Source organism: Pistacia vera, unplaced genomic scaffold, assembly GCF_008641045.1.
Source record: "Pistacia vera cultivar Batoury unplaced genomic scaffold, PisVer_v2 Contig157, whole genome shotgun sequence".
Classification (NCBI taxonomy): Eukaryota; Viridiplantae; Streptophyta; class Magnoliopsida; order Sapindales; family Anacardiaceae; genus Pistacia; species Pistacia vera.
This window is the reverse complement of record NW_022195652.1, coordinates 541,629-559,266: the sequence shown is the minus strand read 5'-3', so window position 1 is coordinate 559,266 and position 17,638 is coordinate 541,629. Positions and strand designations below refer to the sequence as shown.

The following is a 17,638-nucleotide window of genomic DNA, read 5'->3' as shown; positions in this document are numbered from 1 at the left end:
TAGTGGTAAATAATTTGAAGTCATTAAGTATGAAGATGCATTTCCTGGGGATAACAGGCAACTGTTCTATAAAACATTGTGATATATAAGCAGTCAGTTGAGAGGTTGAAGATTAATTTCCATGCCGTTTCACTCCCTTTCAATGGATATTAATTTCCTTAATATATTGCTTCTCATTTGGTTTTTTTTTTTTTTTTTTCAAAGAAGCTATCATCGGTCTCTGAAATGGATTCTGATATTAGTTCCTGTCAAGAATACTGAACTTTTCTTCTTCAAATTGTTCACCTCTCGCTTTTTCTTCTTCTCAACTCAACATATGGACTCTATAACCCTCGTTATATTTTAAGGGAAAACCGACTCGAATCAAGCTTCTGAATCGGCCTCATCTTCTCCTTCACGGGTGCATTTTGTGCGTCGTTGATTGGAAATAAGCCGCATATCAGAGATTTATCCGTAATGTTTCACCCAATCTCAATCCTAATTTGAAGTACTTCTTGGCAATTAGGTCAAAACTTGCCCTGTCACCTGTTGAAGAAAACTGAAGCTAAACTGTTTGTATTTTTACCCATTAAAGGAATCAAAAGTTAAATCAAAATTGGATGTGAAGAGAAGAGTGCATATGGGGTACAATAGTGGAGGGTAATGTTAACTGCGTGATAGACGCCCTTGGATCAAGTTTTTTTCTACGGATTTAAAGGCTAAGATAGGGGATAATTTTACACTAATGTAAAGAACTGATTTCTCATACAAGATTTGTTTTTTATTAAGAAAGCTTTAAGTATCAAAAATATACAGATTATGCAAAATAAAAACAATGAATCCACAAAAAACATTGCTCCAGACAAAGTTGCAACGAAATCATATTGAAGTTGGATCGAGGAATGGAGCTGTCGTCAACGAATGGAGCTATCGTCGTCGATTTCAGTGAGAAACGGAGCTGTCGTCGTCGATTTCCAGCGAGGGAGGAAGACGTCGTCGTCGATTTCAGAAATTTCAATTGTGATTTGGTGAATGGTTGCGATTTCAACTTTAGGGAGTGGAGTTGATTGCAATTGAGTGGGATTTCAGAGAGAAATTTTCATAGAGAAGAAGCTGAGAAACAAAGAAAGGAAATCAGAATGGAATGGGCTGGATTGCGTAGGGTTAGGGACTTTGAAAATTTCCACGGTTTATCCGCCATCCGATTGGACCGGCGATTCACTGATTTATTCCGATTTTTTAACGAGTTAAAACGGGTTATATATAATAGGGGTTACTGTTGACTCGAACGGACACGTGACCGGTCCGCGTCCAACGTTGGACCTATCGGTCCGGTTTTTAAAACAGTGGGAATAAATAGTGGCAAATTGAATATCTTTGTTTTCATTTGTTCATGTTCTAATTAGGAAACGGTTTTTTTTTTAACAGAAATATTTCTCTTATGATTTTGAAACCATATTTGGTATTCGACTGTGATGCTGATCTTTCAAGAATATGTTGAAAACAATACTAGTTTCCTTTTTGAGAAGAGAGTAACCTTAATTAGATCCAATAGATGTTATTCATGGTTTAAGGTTGTTTAAGATTTGATTTATTGTTATTTGCTGATTAATTAATCAGAGTACCCTACTTCTTGTGTGCTTATTTAAAATCTATAAGATTCATGTTACAAACTCAATACAACACAAAATTGTCAACTCCAGAGAGTTGCTCGAGTACATCATAAACGTTATTGGAGGGGGCAGGCAGGCTTATCATCTGGTTCATCATCGATGATATTGGTGCTTTAACAACAATTCAACGGCCATGAATTGACTTTGATGAAACTCGATCAGGCTCGATCAGGCTTTCTCTCAATGCTCATATCAGGAGACACCACAGCAATTGCTTGAAGTTCACTCTTCTTGTTAAGTCATTTTATGCACCAGACCTGACCCCATTGATCTGATTTGCCTGAGCCAGTGATCAATGGTAAATTTCTGAATTGAGAATATCAGGCCTCTGAAGTCTCCGAATCTTCTTCTTTAGTTTATCTTGCTCACGATATCTCTCCCGCCTTTCTTCTCTCTGGCGTTCTTTGTTAATTGTTCCTCCTTAGCTTTCTCTGCTTCAAGTTCCTTCTCTTCTGCTCTACCTTAAGCTTTCGTTTCTTCATCTGCAAAACAGAATATGTAAATATAGGAAATTTGTAACTGGAAACATGTGAAGGGTACATAAAAAATAGGTAATTGTGATACAAGATTAAATAGTAGACGGGAAAATATTAGTTGACATGATGAGCATTAGGCTTCAAATATGTAAATATAATATATTGGTCTAGATATGCTACCTTTCCATTTCTAATTAATTGAAGATGCTGAACAAGAGTGTGAACTTTTCTCTCATGAGGTTCCATGACACGGCTCTTCTATTTTCAAGAAGTGGCTGTTTCGGCTAGGTATATCCTTGGGCTTGATTCAAATGGGAGAGCTGCCTGCAACGACTTTGGAATCACAATGGGTTGAACCCTTTTGTTTCTTTCAATTGGCTGCCAGAAAGACAAACAAAAGAAAATGATTATAATTACCACATGAAAGATAATCTAAACCAGTCTGGCTTAACTACGGGCTTAACATCTCACAAATTACCTTGAGAGTGAATTCTTGTTAACAGGAATAGAAAGATTGTTTTCTCCCGCAACTGAGCACAGTTTTCATTCCTTGCCAAGTCGATCACGAGGTTGCAAGGCTGTGGTCAATGGGTTGAAAAACTGAGAACTTCAACATCAGCCCATCCACGCATGAAAACAATGTCACTCATCAGAATTCTGTCCTCAAGTGCACCTAGCAATCCCTTCTCTAGTTTGCCCTCCCTTCTTTTTGGGTGTTAACAATCTCTTCTTTTGCAGCCTGCCAAGATAAACAATTAAAAGTTATGATGATCAGCCTCACCACCGTGAGAATTCCCTTTTGATGAGTTATGAAAAATTACACATCTAAGGGGAAACAATCTTTAGAGAAGAGAAACAGCTTCTTGTTATTTTTCAGTATAATTAAATATTGACAAGCAAATGCAATAACGGAGATCAAAAGGATGTAAAATAAAATTCTTCATTAAACACGTACCTTTTTCACCTGTCCACGGATTCCACTGACTGTCCGAACCTCTTTACCTCACATTGAGCTACTTCAAGATCTGAAGTGAAAATATCCTTGATAAGTGCTGTTTTCTTGAATATCTTGCATGGATAACCAAACAGTTTAATTTTCTTCTTTATCTTTGCTTCATGATTGAACTCAAGTTAACTGCCGTGGCTGTGATTCTAAATGCAGCCTAAAAATCCAAATAAAAATATTAGTTGATTATGAAAAAGTAAATTAAAAAAGAAAAAGGTCAAAGAAAAAGCAATAAGATATCCCAACAGCAAACAGTGGCTTCAAGATTCATAAATGCTCACTTGCAGTTATAATACACAATATGACAAATAGCTCCCTTAACTGTACTACAGCATATCAAAAAAGGATGGGTGTGGGAACCAATTAAGGCCAATAAGGTAGTTGAAAGTGAAGTCTCACACATTATGCAGAAATAAAAATGATTAAATATAGATAGTATAGCTGCACTAGAAAGACGAAACCTATTAAGTCTCATGCTATTTCAAACATTATCTAGAATTCAGACAACGCAGCATAGAAACACGACGTCACAAATCTTGTGTTATAAACATATCAATAAAAAATAGAACATATACTTGGTGTGCTATGCATGGGAGGACATATCATCTTAATGGGAAATCTCTTAAACTTCCTTTTTAGATCCAGAAATCTTTATTTTTATCAAGTAGGTGGCACCCAAAAAAAAAAAAAAAAAAAGGAAAAAAAAAAAACTGACCTGACTGTTCGATAAGTTCTGGACAGCAACCACCCCAGTGTGAGGAGGGGCAAGAGGACCCCAAAACATAGCCAGGCAATGCATGTGTTCTGGAGTGTACTTCAGCATGCGATGCCTCCCATTCTGGTCCTCAATGGCATAAACAGGTATAGTTTGGAAACGTCTCCAACCAATAGAAACTACTATGGGATCTCTAGTCTTTAGCACTTTCCTATGCCATCTGTGACGCTTTAACCTAGCCTGAAAGAAAAGCAATGGTAAGCCATGTCAAACATGGAGATCCGTATAAACAAGGTGAAAAAACATTTAACTTTATCAGTCAGAATTACAACAAAACAGTAAATCAGCCCATTTTACTAAATTCTGGTTTATGTTAAGTAGTAAACTGTGGGCCGCTAATCAAGTCTCTTCAACTAAGCAGATATTAAGCAGTCAATGCATACAAATAATCCTAAACATATAATACCCAACAATTAACTTCTACTAATTCCTGAGCAGTAATTTTCAAAGGACATACAGATAATTAAAGACATTAAGTTGAAGAACACAAGCCAGCATTGAACAAAATTAAAAGATCTGTCCTCTTACCTGCATGTATCCAATATTTTCCTCACCAAGACCAATTCCTCCAACCAAAATTGGATGGAAGGGATCAAAGTATTCGACCATTTCGAAAGGGACATCATGTATCTCCAATCTTACATATGTCCCTGTTCGAAAGCCCTCAATCTCTACCCGAGTGACCTCATCAAGATCATTGAGCTCAGATATGTTCATTTGTTTCCGAAGTTCAATCTCCTCCTTCATCTGAAAGAATCAAGAATAAGTACCACTCAAAACCCAACACCAGCAGAGATTTAAGATCACCACAATATTTACCTTGTCAATAAGTCCAACTTCATTAGGTTGACCACGATGAAACTTGGCCCCTTGTTTATTATCAATTTCCTCCTCTGCTGAATCAGATCCATTATACGTAAAAAAAAAGGTTAAGGTCAAGACGGCCAATTTTACATGGTTTTGTCGTATTAGACAGCAAAATTGACCAGAAAACCAAAATATAGGTATTACCTACCATGCTACAACAATATTACACTCCATTGATAAAAAAATGCAAATGACAACCAACAAATTCAGCAATGGAGAGGAAAACAGCAAAACTAGCAATAACTCACACATCATCTCATGACAACTGCATCAAAATTAATGGAATGATCCATCAATGGCAGCTGGGGAAGGATGCAGGAAATAGGAATACATGTTTTAAAAAATAATGAAGCAGTCAAAGCAAAAAGGATATTGAGCATCAAATTTTGCACGAAGCGCAAGCTTCTTCAACCTCCGCTCCTCAATTGCTGATTCGTCTTCATTCTGGATTGTACCATTTCCAGAATCACCTATAGGATGGCTCTCATGCTTCTCACCAGTTTCTAAATCTTCAAAGTCACCACAGACGTCGTTGTCCTCATCATCTTCGAAGTTATTCTCTGACCCTTGATTTCTGCGAGCAGCTTTCAACCAATCACCTGTGACAAAACGATCTCGAATGCTTTCATATATTTCCACCTCTTTCCAATTTTTAATGTTTTCATAACTTCTAAACTTGGAACAGTCTTCCGTATTGAAATTGTCACTATCAAGTCCTTCTCTCAACTTCTGCAACATACAGGCAACAAGAGTAAGTGAATGCAACAAATTCCATTTATAACATGTAAATCAATATTAAAATTATCAATAGTGTTTAAACATCCCAAAAATTTAGAAGGAACTCTTTGGGAAAATGAAATATGGATTTTGTGGTGAAAGTAACATCAGGAAAAACCTTATTCCCTTCTCCCTTTGGCCGAAAGAATTCATCATCATCACTTTCTTCATCCTCACTACTGTCTTGTACTCCATTGGAAGATGTTGCTGATGTTGATGCAGATTTCCCGTATACAAGCTGCATGAGATTTATATTTTGTCTTGAGACAGTCCTCTCCAACAATGACTCTTTCCACTTCGATATATTCCCCATGCCATCTTCACGTGCAGCAATGAGTTAGACAAGTTTAGAAATAGAGAAAATTCCATGCTGAAGGCAGTCTGTATAAGAATTTAACCATCTATATTATCAAGCAACTACAAATACAAAAATCCAACAAAAACCATGGTATTGGCTTTGTAATATTCAAAACTTCCCTCTACCAATCTTAAACTGATTTCTACATTCTTTCATACTTAAATATAGCTAAAAATAGCATACAGAAGCTTTTTAAAAGCACAAACACTACAGCACAAAACATAAATTGTACAACTTTAAGTGAGAAAAAAATACCATCTATTTGATCATCCTCTCCATCTGAAAAATCTGAGCCAGAAGATGACTGATTATCTACATTATCATTTTTATCTTCATCATCATCATTGTCATCATCTTCATCAGAATCCTGCAGTAAAGCACATTGCACATCATGATTCCAAAACAAAACTTTCTTGATATCACTTGAATTATTTTTACAAATTAAAATATACATATAAGGTACAAAAATTCTACAATAGTACTCTAGTAAAGTGATCTTACAAACAACCCAGAAGTTATGGTAGCATAGATACATTCAGTTCTGAAAAAGTGGGATAAACTAAAGGAGCTCATGTCGTCTCAAACGCAAACTGTGCTCATTTCTTTATTTCAAAGCATGCAAACATAAAAGTATCTAAATATACTAATAAAAAATGCATAAAGTTTGATAAAACTCTACCACCCTTCCCTTTTAGGATGATGGTTCTCTCAATGAAAGAAACAAGTACCGGTCACTGTACCTTCAAATCACTATGATCAATGTTGTTTCCAAAGATAGCTTTTCTCCGTAGCCTTCCATTATTGAATTCCAAATGTTCCTTCAAGTTATCTTCATCAGAACCACTACTTCTACTTGCAGCAATTTCATCCTTATTAACATCTCCATCTTTGTCAGAAGACTCTGAATCATCCAGGTCATCATCAACATGTTCATCAACAAGCCCATCAACCTTAATTCCTTCCCCAGATTGTTCATTGGTGTCTTTTGCATCATTTAAAGTTTCTGATGAGATATTAGGTTTCCGACTGAAAAGGTTAATGAAGCTCTTCTCTAACTTCTCATCAATTGAATATTTCGTGTTTTGAAGCGACTTTACCAGCACCTCTCCCACATCTTGATCCTTCCCTGGCAACAACAGGACAAAAATACTTGAGCAAAGAAAAATGATAGAAGTTGAAACCAGTAAGAAAAAGCTGAGATATTTTGCTATTACCCCATGCATTATTCTGCCAAAGAAATATCATCTAGAACAACATAACCAGAAAATTTATACGTATACAAGTTATAATGTAATTTATAGACTTGGCAAAGAGAAGAAAAGATATTTCCATTTTGACACAACACAAAACATGAACAATAAAAAAAGTGAAATGAGTAAACCTAAAAGGATTTCAGGATTTTATATTAAAATAATGAAACAAAAGAAAGCGAGAATAGGAAATAACTAGTAAACCTTTTCGGATAATTTTTTTATTTTCATCATCAACTTTAGAAAACTGCACAAGGTGGTCATTTATGTTTATATAGACAGCATCCTTGTCATACAGGAGATCCCCAAGGCCAGACATGGGAGCATAAACAAGTTTTTCCTTGTCACGGAGACCCTTCTTTTTGGCAGTAGATGGTAAAGGACACGGATCAGCTAAGCTTGTAACACCAGCTATACTATAATCCCCAACACCAGCAATATGCACCTGATTCACAAACTGAAATTAGGACACAAATCTACGAAATTTTAAGGAGTTGAGCAAGATAAAAGGAATATTTAACCACAAGGCATACCGTCAATTAACCATATTTTTCAAATGTAAGGGGCAAAAATGAAGATCTATAATTCCAATTAACCATGCTGTACGTCTAAATTAATAAGACGTTCATGTTAACATTTTTTATTCTATATAAAACAAAATAAAAAATCTTGCAGAATGTATAGAAAGAATAGTAATAAAAATTAAAAACGTGATGGCCAATGCTGAATACAAGAAATCAAATTGAGGATGGGACCCAGAAGAGATAGCCATATAGAGCCTACTACAGGCAAAGATTTGGGAGGTAAATAAAAAATTGAACTATGCATTTTCATGTTACAATTATTTCACGGAAATATGCAAAATTGCATTGTGCTTTAAAACCTCTTGCATCTAAAATAGATCTAAAAATACTAACTTTATGACTACAAAATTTTGGGACCACTCAACCACATGGAATATTCCAAAACTCATACATGGAAAATAACTATGTAAGGTGCACTTCCATTTCCCAACCTTTTGCAAACTAGAAAGCAGTTTATGATTCAACTTAAAGTTTCCACAGATTGACAAAACGACAAAAAATCTGCTCTTTTTCTTTTTTTTTTTTTCCCAAAAACAAACAGTATTAAGGTAAAATAGGACTTTATCGTAATTTGATTGCTCCAGATGTCCAAGAAAAACCCGAACAGCAATCTTATTTGATTAGCTAATATTATCCAGAATGAACAAGAGAGAGGTCAATCCTGTAACATTAAGTTGGGAGGGCTAAAATGCTATATGCATCTTCCCTTACATCTCAACCGCATCTCAAGGTTAACCTAAAACCATAATTCTCAAGTGATTTACAAAGTTAAATTACTCACTAATGTGCTCACAGAAATTATAACTTTGTTTCTAAAAGTTAGTTTGTTTTATAACTCAGATTTCTGACTACTCATTTTTTTAAAGACACTTTTGACCTAATAAAAACTAAGAAAATCAAGCCCTTAAATCTAATCTCTTTCAACTCAATCTCTGACCCATTATCCCAAAAGTCTGTCCTCAATGTTACCTCATTAATTGTGTACAGGCAAAAATATAACAACCTTGATGGCTAAGTTGGGTTGAAATATTTGCAGAATGTTTTCTACCTAACTATGCTTTGTGTATAAACACCACTGCACAACCATCAAATGATTAAAAGATGCCTAAGGTTGCCTCCCGTTTCAAATCATAACTATGTAGGACAGAAAGAAGAAAGCCTTCTTGACCTTCTTGACCAGGACTGACTTCTTTGTGCATATCTTAAAATACATATATAAATTTATGAAGGAGGATGAAAACTAGGAGCAGATAAACAAAAAAAAACAATTAGCATTTTCTAACCTGCTGCTTCAATCTATTTTAGATTGTAAGCATGCAAAGATGTGGTCTATTTTCAACAAGCCAACCAAAATCACTAGAGAACAAGAGCATCAAGGAACCACCCTCATAATGCAAAGTCCCATCATTGTTTGTTTATAAGAACATATAAATAGCACATTCATCAGTAAGAAATAAATTACAAATGAAATAATGATATTAGATGGTTTAAAACACATACCTTATTTCCCTTTTTCAAATTACAACCGCGCAAATAACCATAAAGTGTGACATTTCTGTCACATTTATTATTCATCTGCACTCTTTCAGGAGGAGTAACATCCTCAAAACGGTCAACCAAAACGTAAGGATGAGAAGTTCTCCATGACAAAGGAGGAAACTTCATGACAGAGATAAAACGTGCGAGATTGTGAATCTCACGTTTTGAGTACCTAGTCAAAGAAAGAAAGAAAGAGACACAATTACCCTTACATATGATAGTTACTGCAAGTCCGAATCAAATAGCACTGTGAAGATATACTTACTTCCCATGAATGAGACCAGATAAATAAAACAATTTTGCTCCATCATATATTTCTGTCCAGAAACGATGTTTGAGACGCTGCTTTGTTTTTCTCAACTTCTTCACATCCTTGAATGTATCAAGGTGAGTAAGAACTCCCATAACCCTTGGCATTCCATGATTTTGCATTAAGTTAAGAAATTCAAAGGTTTCCTGCAACAAAAAGAAAAGATATAGAAACTCAAAATCGTTTTCAATTACAGATGGACAAAAGAAATGTTGATTACAAGCGCAAAAATAAAAAATGATAGAGAACTAATAAATAAAACCAAGTTAAAAAGATCAGGAAAACAAAACAAAACAAAACTGGGCAGCGCCATAAACAAAAATGATGCAAGCCAAATGGAAGTCTCAACATAAAATAATGAAACCAAACATGCTAATTAACAAATTGATCATGGAATGGTTGATGTACAACCATTTAATACTCTGATACAAAATCATCAATAATTCAAACTAACAACATTTCCAATTAAATAATACAAAAAGAATTCAATTATTAAAATTAGTTCATACACCCAAAAGCAACCAATCGAACCAGTATCAATCCTGTCAACTCAAATATCAACAGTGAATACTAAACAACAATAATCTCACCATTTCAAACCCATAACTTCCATCTATGAGAAGCAGTGCCAAGTCAGCAACCTTTGCACAATCAATCATACCGTTGATATCATTTGGGCACTCCACAAATTGTAGCCGCCTTTGCTTACCTAACATATTTCATCAATTCCTCATCAGAGATTAAGAAAATAAAGAAAACTTAAACTCCAATAACTTCTTAAGTTAATAATTCAGTAGGTCAGAGCAAATATAAACCTGACACAATAGTAATCGGTCCTCGGACCTCAGGAACATTATGCTTTGTATAATGCTTTATAAGTGATTTTATAACCAAAGACTTTCCAACCTGCCACCACCCAAATAAACAATCACCATCCAATGTTAAAAAAACAACATGAAAAATTTCAATTAATCCTACAAAAGAATCAGTATATAAACAAACCTGGGGCGGTCCCTGGACTACCACAACATATGGGGGTGGTTCACCATAAGAACGGTCTATAGTTGGAATGTGAAGCCTCCGTTGCTCTTTCTCAACTGCCCGCGACTGCAATCTCTTCGCTTTCACAGATGAAGTAAAAGCAAATGCCTACAACAAAAAATAGAAAAATAAAACAATCAAAAACAGCTAGAAAACAATAACATTAATAACACCAACCATCAATAATAACCAAAAACAATTTAAAACCTTAGGGTTTTGCTTATTCTCTTGCTTATTTTTATCCGACTTCCCCTTCTTCTTCCTCGCCGATGAACCGGCTTGGCGAGCCCTGTGCTCCTTGTGCGGCTGCTCCATGGCTCTAGCGGCCGGTCGTGAAACCCTACACTGTGAATAAATATAAGGCCCGAAGAACGATCTCAAGTCTTTATTAAGTTACTGTAATTTTATAAAGATAAAAACTAAATAATTTGTGAGGAACTGAATTTATTAAAAATTAAAACAAAATTATTCCAAAGGATATATTTGTTATATGAAAATTGCTTTTAACTGCGGGCTTGATAGATTATGGGTGGGTACCAATAGTACCGCTCTTTTAACTGAGGACTGTTCAGAAGAATAATACAGTCATGAGGTTGTGAACTCAACTCAAAATCAAAACAAAGTAAAAGAGAAGATAACCCCCATACAATAAACAATCAAAAATACAATGTGAACCGCAATTTAAAACAAAAGAATTTATCTATTTCCAATCACCTCCACGAGCAAAACCCAAAATTCACACGAAGAAAAGAAGGGAGATCTTAGGCATTGATGAAATAAAGGAAGAGCTTACCAAGCTGTTGCTTCGTCTGCTTTGTTTAAGCTTGGTGATGAGCTGGTGGCTTTGCTCTAAGTGAAGTCTTGGCGGACACCGGCGTCGAAAATGGACGGGGCAGTGACGACCACGGGCCTCGGAGAAAGCAAAGAAACAAGTGAGTACTGAGTATGGAGGGGGCTTAGGGTTTAAGAGGGACAACAAGTCTCTTGCACTCTAATTATTTCTAAGTACACTCCTTTTTCTTAAATTAAATTTTTAATTTGCATTATTTCTATAATAAACTCATAGTTTTTTAAATCAATTACAATACATGATATAATTATTTTGTGTTGATAAAGTAAATTATAAGATGATAAGATTGATTATAATTATTAGTTTAAAAATTGTAACAAAATCTATATGTTTTTAGAAAAAGAAAATTATGGTTTATATGACTAATATACATAATTATTGATTTTTAAAAAATATGCAAAGTATATTTTGTCAATTAAAATATAGTTAAGTTATAAAATATATAATATTAGGGCTAATTACATTTGCATCCCCAAATATTAAAATATTTATGGTAACAGTAAAAATGGTAAAAAAGACATTTTAAATAAATTATTAGTCTTTTTTACCTATGAAAAATTGAAACAATACCAAAGTATTCAATCACTTATTTAAAACAGCCAACTCTTTTGTTTGGAACAGCCAATTGTTTGGTTTAAACTTTCAATAATGCTATAAACATCAGGACTGTGCACTGAATTCTTACATCGAATTACGTGTCCGTGACTTAAACCAGCCATGTATCACATTAACAAATATTTTGTGAGTGAACGACTATTCATCAACTATAGACGGTCGTTCATTGTTATTGGACGGGAGTCCATTATATGTGGACGCTTGTCCATGTGAAATAAACAATGGACTCCCGTCCATGTTATATGAATGGGTGTCTACCTATAATGGACTCTCGTCCATAGTTTAAATTTAAAAAATTTGAAAACAAAAATCATAGACTCTTATCCATATTCAATGGACGGGGGTCCATACTAAATGGACGAGCGTCCACATATAATGGACGTTCATCCATAGTTTAAATTAAAAACATAATTAAAACAAAAGTAATGGACGCCGGTCCTATATTATGGACGGGAGTCCATACTTAATGGACGGGCGTCCACCTTTAACGGACGCCCATCCAAACTTTAAGTTTAAAAAAAAAAAAATAAAAAATTATAAACAAAATTTAGGGAGGCCCGTTCATATGTTATGGACGGCCGTCCCTGAATAATGGACGGGCGTCCACATATAATGGATGCTCATCCATACTTTAAATAAAAAATACAAATAATAAAACATAATTTATGGACGCCCGTCCATATGTTACGGACGGGCATCCCTATTAGGAAAAAAGAAGTTTATCTTCTCTTCAAAGTCTTCTTCCTCATCCAGCTCTTCAATGTCATCCATTCTTTCAGTTTGGTTTTTTAGTAATCCAAACAGCCAAAAAAAAAAAAAAAGGATAAGCTACCCTGATGAAGCCTTTCCAGCGGGTTGGGTTGGTCTAACCAAGAAAGTCAGGGAAAGTCAGGGGAGAAAGATGAAGATGCACAAACGCGAAAGGAAGAAGGCTGCTCAATTGAGTTTTCTGGTTTCATAAATATTTTGTAATATAATAATAGAAGCCCGTCCATATAATACGGACCGACTTCCATATAAAATGGATGCCCGTCCATACGCAAATAAAATGTTTTTTTTTTAATTTACATGATTTTTTTTTTCTATTTGTAAAAATCATTAGCTTGTCTAATACGCTTCTCCAAAATAAAAACGCCAAAATTTTATAGAAAAAAAAAAAAAAAAAAAAAAAAAAGAACTTCATTTTAAACCTATTACCTTTGGCTTCGTCATTCCCATCTTTTCTTCGCGTCTGCGTGTTATATTTAGTGTTGTACTAGTTTCTACCTCGACAGCCACAACCGATTTCTTCCTCAACAGCTAACAAGCCTCAATAGCCAACAAACAGCTACCATGACAAGAAAGAAAGCCACTAATTTTTCATGAAACAATCGTTTAGGGTGGAAAAGGAGTTAGGGAGATCAAAAAAATTTCAGATTAGAAAGATTTGTTGAGGTACTTAAAGAGTTTTTTATTTAATTTATGCATTTATTTAGTTTTGTATTATATTTTGGATTGAATATATGTTACAATAGAAAATAACTAATACAAAATATTTGTTGGTGATTATTGTAAATCAGATTTGTGAATGCAAACACTAGTATTGGTTTTGCACAAAATTACGGAATATGGAAGAGTCCAGTTTGCCTCATTTCAATGATGTTGAGATAAATTGTGCTCGAAACCTTTACTTTTTCATTAATATAATTTTAAATTTGTTGTATCGAATTATTTCTTAGGATGTGTTGTATTAGTACATTCTAATTTTGTCCATTATAAAACTATTAAATGATTAGGATAATGAATGTAATAAATTAGAAGATATATGATGTGCGGAGGAAGAAGTTGAGCCTCATATTGGAATAGTGTTTGATTCAATGGATAATCTGGTGAAGTATTACAAACGGTATGGTAACAAAATGGGTTTTGAATCAATGATACGTACGTCAAAGAAAGACGATGATAAGGAGATGAGATACGTGACAGTAGTGTGTTCTTGTTCTGGGAAGGAGAGATGTAAATCCAGAAATACCTTGAAAAAGCAACATGTTGCCAAAACAGATTGTAAGAGTCAGATTAGTACAGCTTTGAATGGTCAATGCAAATGAGAAATTAAATCAGTTGTACTTGAACATAACTATGATCTTACAAGTCCGACAAAAAGAAGATATTTCAAGGTTAACCGAACGATACAACCTTATGTGAAAAGGAGGTTTGAAGTTAATGATGTGGTTGGGATTAGACTGTGTAAAAATTTTCAATCATGTTTAGTTGAGGCAGGTGGTGTAGAGAATTTGTCATTTCTACAAAAAGATTGTAGAAACTACATTGAAAAAGTGAGAAGGCTATGACTTGGAGTTGGAGATGCTTCGGCAGTACTCGAGTATTTTATGAAAATGCAAAAGGAGAATTCAAATTTCTGGTACATGATTGATGTAGATTAAGAGAGTCGATTACAGAATGTGCTATGGGTTGATGCTAGATGTAGGGCCACATAAAAAGAATTCGGTGATGTTGTGACCTTCGACACAACATATCTGATGAACAAGTATGATATGCCATTTGTTGTTTTTGTGAGGGTTGATCATCATGGAAATTCGACATTGTTAGGTTATGGGTTAATTTCCCATGAGGACATTGAGACATTTGTATGGCTATTTCATTCTTGGCTTGAATGCATAGATGTTGCTCATGATGGAATTATCACTGATCAAGATAAGGCCACACAAAATTCAATTGAGATTGTTTTCCCTGGTACAAGACGTAAGTGGTTTTTGTGGTATATAATGAAGAAACTACCTAAAAAGTTAAGAGGATATAAGGAATATGAAACTATAAAGTTTAAGTCACAAAATATTGTGTATGATTCTTTTACGCATGAAGAGTTCGAAGAACGGTGGAACCAATTTGTTAATGTGCACAACCTTTATGAGAATAAATGGTTATATGGATTGTACAAAGAAAGAGTACGGTGGGTGCCTGCATTTCTTAAAGATACTTTCTGGGTAGGTATGTCTACTACCCAACGTAGTGAAAGTATGCATGCATTTTTTTATGGATATGTAAATTCCAAAACTACTTTGAAATAATTTGTGGAACAATATGATAATGCATTACGAGATAAAGTGGAAAAAGAAAGGGAGGTTAATTTTAGGTCTTTCAAATCTTGGATACCATGCATCATTAATTACCCTATTGAGAAACAATTTCAAAGTGCATACACAACTGCAAAGTTTAAAGAGTTTCAAGAAGAGATTGCAGGGAAGATTTATTGTGAATTATCTTTTCTGAAAAAGTGCGATTCATACAAGGAGTATCAAGTTTTAGAAGATGTTTGGTTTGGAGATAGCAGTCGTTGTGTTCCCTTTGCGGTATACTTTGAAGAAAGTTTGTGTGATATTCGTTGTACTTGCCATTTGTTTGAGTTCAGGGAGATTTTATACAGACATATCATTATTGTGTTGATTCATCAAAGGGTTTCACACGTTCTAGAAAAGTACATTTTATGGCGTTGGAGGAAAAATATAAATAAATGCTATACAAAAATTAAGGTGAGTTATAATAGGTGGAGCACCAACGTTGAAGGACAACGTTTTGATAAGTTATCTAATATAATGCTAACAATAGCCGATATGGCATCAAACAATGAGAAAGATTGTAATATGTTGATGGAATTTATGATTGACATGAGAAAAAAAGTTGGAGCAAAAGGAAAGTGAGGGAGGGCTTGGTAGAAAAGTAAACATCTCTTCCACAACCGGTTTAAGTAGTAAAGATGAATAATCTAATTATTATTCCACAGGCAGTTTGTAGCAAAGGTCGTCCTCCATGTAGAAGAAAGCAATCGAAGGTTGAAGAAATTATACGTAGGATTAAAAATAAAAAATTACGAAAATAAAGAATTGGTATGAGTTATACACTTATTCTTACATGATATTTGTTTTTGAAACATTATTTACTTATTTGAAGTTTATAATAATATTGGCTTGATTATTAATGTGTTATGCTACTTTTTAGTAAAATGATTATTAGTAAAGCGAGAAAATGAACAGTTTCTTTCTTTTACTTCCGTGGTCGATGCCCTCCCATATGATTACATCAACATTGTTAAAAGTATACCGGAAACTCAAGTGTTGTCAAATGATGTTGTTGCTACCCAAGTATGTGTTATGCATTGTAAAACCCCCATCCAGTCAGGTATCCTCTGAATATCCCTCAATGAGAATCCTGGGGATACATGTTTGGAGAACGAGTTGTATTTAGAAAAAACAACTTGTGTAAGGATAATAATAATAATATCCGAAACATGCATATAAAATATCATGTAGGATCCAAACATATAATTTCAAAACTTTAGGAATTTATTCGTAAAATACACAATTGAAACATATTTATAGGGTAGAATATTCCAAAAGGTGTTTCAAAAATATTTATCATTTACATTATTTACATCAAGATAAAAACATCGAGATGACAATAAATCATCTCCCCTCACGTGTAGCCCGCTGTCTCTAGCATCCTTCGCTTCTAGTCTACCTGTAAAGTAATCAACAATAAAAGGGTGAGCGCTAATCACTCAGTAAGGAATGATCCATTTCATTCTAAATGTGCTATTTGACCTTTATTTAAACATATTTGTTAACACATCACTTATCTTTTACATCTAGGGATACTTCCCCTTTTTTTTTTTTCTTTCCATTTCATATGTCTTTCATCATTTTATCCCTAGATGCATACACGTACAAATAAGTATGTAAACATAGTACACGCATATTACATGTCATGATATAACATCTAAATATCATCTAACATGAGTATAAATCATCTCATGATATAAATAACATCATAACTCGTGTAGTGCAACTAAATGCATATGAAACATTTAACGTGTAGCTGATTGGACTTTTCTTAGCGTCTTAAGCACTTCATATCATCTAGCCTCAAATTCATCTAGAGCTCATATCATCGAGAGGCGTGCTTACACGTTATTTAACATCTAAAGCATATATTCATCTTTCCTTAATCGGTATACGAGGATATGCTTACGCGTTTCTCATTATGTCTATATGCATCTCTAACATCTTATGGGATATAAATACATATTTTGGTGAGCTTAATACTTTTAATTCATCTATGGATTATCAATCCATTTACATTACCTCTTGCTCACATACATCATCTTAAAAAATGTATTACATTGCACCTTCATGCCATTTCATAACATTAATCATGCATTGACATCATGACCATGTATATCTTTTAAAGATCATCGAACTAATGGGGTAAACCTTAGTACATGGCATAATTACAATAATACATTAATAATTAATTCATAATCATAAGAATTGATCATGTTAAATCTTAAACTTTAATAACCAGTTTCTACTCCAGGCCATTTTCCATCCATTTTTCAATTGAATTGGCTCTTGGCATAAGCATAAAAGTTATAGGTATGTGTCTTATCTTTCTAATGCTTTAAGAATCATCTCATTTTGATTTTTATAACTCAAGTTATCGTCGAAATACTGAAGCAGGTTTAACATAACCCCTAAGCTTACA

General features: G+C 34.2%; 1 protein-coding gene across 3 annotated transcripts; it reads right to left on the bottom strand.

Annotated features, from left to right (window-relative positions):
• Positions 1 to 3,099: 3,099 nt before the first annotated feature.
• Positions 3,100 to 11,583, bottom strand: LOC116124824 (ribosome biogenesis protein bms1). 3 transcript variants are annotated; one of them, XM_031410580.1, is made up of 16 exons: positions 11,429 to 11,583; positions 10,843 to 10,975; positions 10,597 to 10,743; positions 10,410 to 10,500; positions 10,185 to 10,303; positions 9,550 to 9,740; positions 9,246 to 9,456; positions 7,366 to 7,606; positions 6,652 to 7,037; positions 6,167 to 6,278; positions 5,672 to 5,871; positions 5,150 to 5,505; positions 4,729 to 4,825; positions 4,438 to 4,656; positions 3,850 to 4,089; positions 3,100 to 3,291 (listed from the first exon to the last, which is right to left on the bottom strand). In XM_031410580.1, the coding sequence occupies exons 2-16, from the start codon at positions 10,948 to 10,950 to the stop codon at positions 3,232 to 3,234; spliced, it is 2,778 nt and encodes a 925-aa protein (XP_031266440.1). In that variant the 5' UTR covers positions 10,951 to 10,975; positions 11,429 to 11,583; the 3' UTR covers positions 3,100 to 3,231. The 3 variants fall into 3 exon arrangements, with proteins under 3 accessions (XP_031266440.1, XP_031266441.1, XP_031266442.1); XM_031410581.1 differs by lacking the exon at positions 3,100 to 3,291 and having other exon boundaries at positions 3,950 to 4,103; XM_031410582.1 differs by lacking the exon at positions 3,100 to 3,291 and having other exon boundaries at positions 4,012 to 4,090; positions 4,453 to 4,656.
• Positions 11,584 to 17,638: the final 6,055 nt, after the last annotated feature.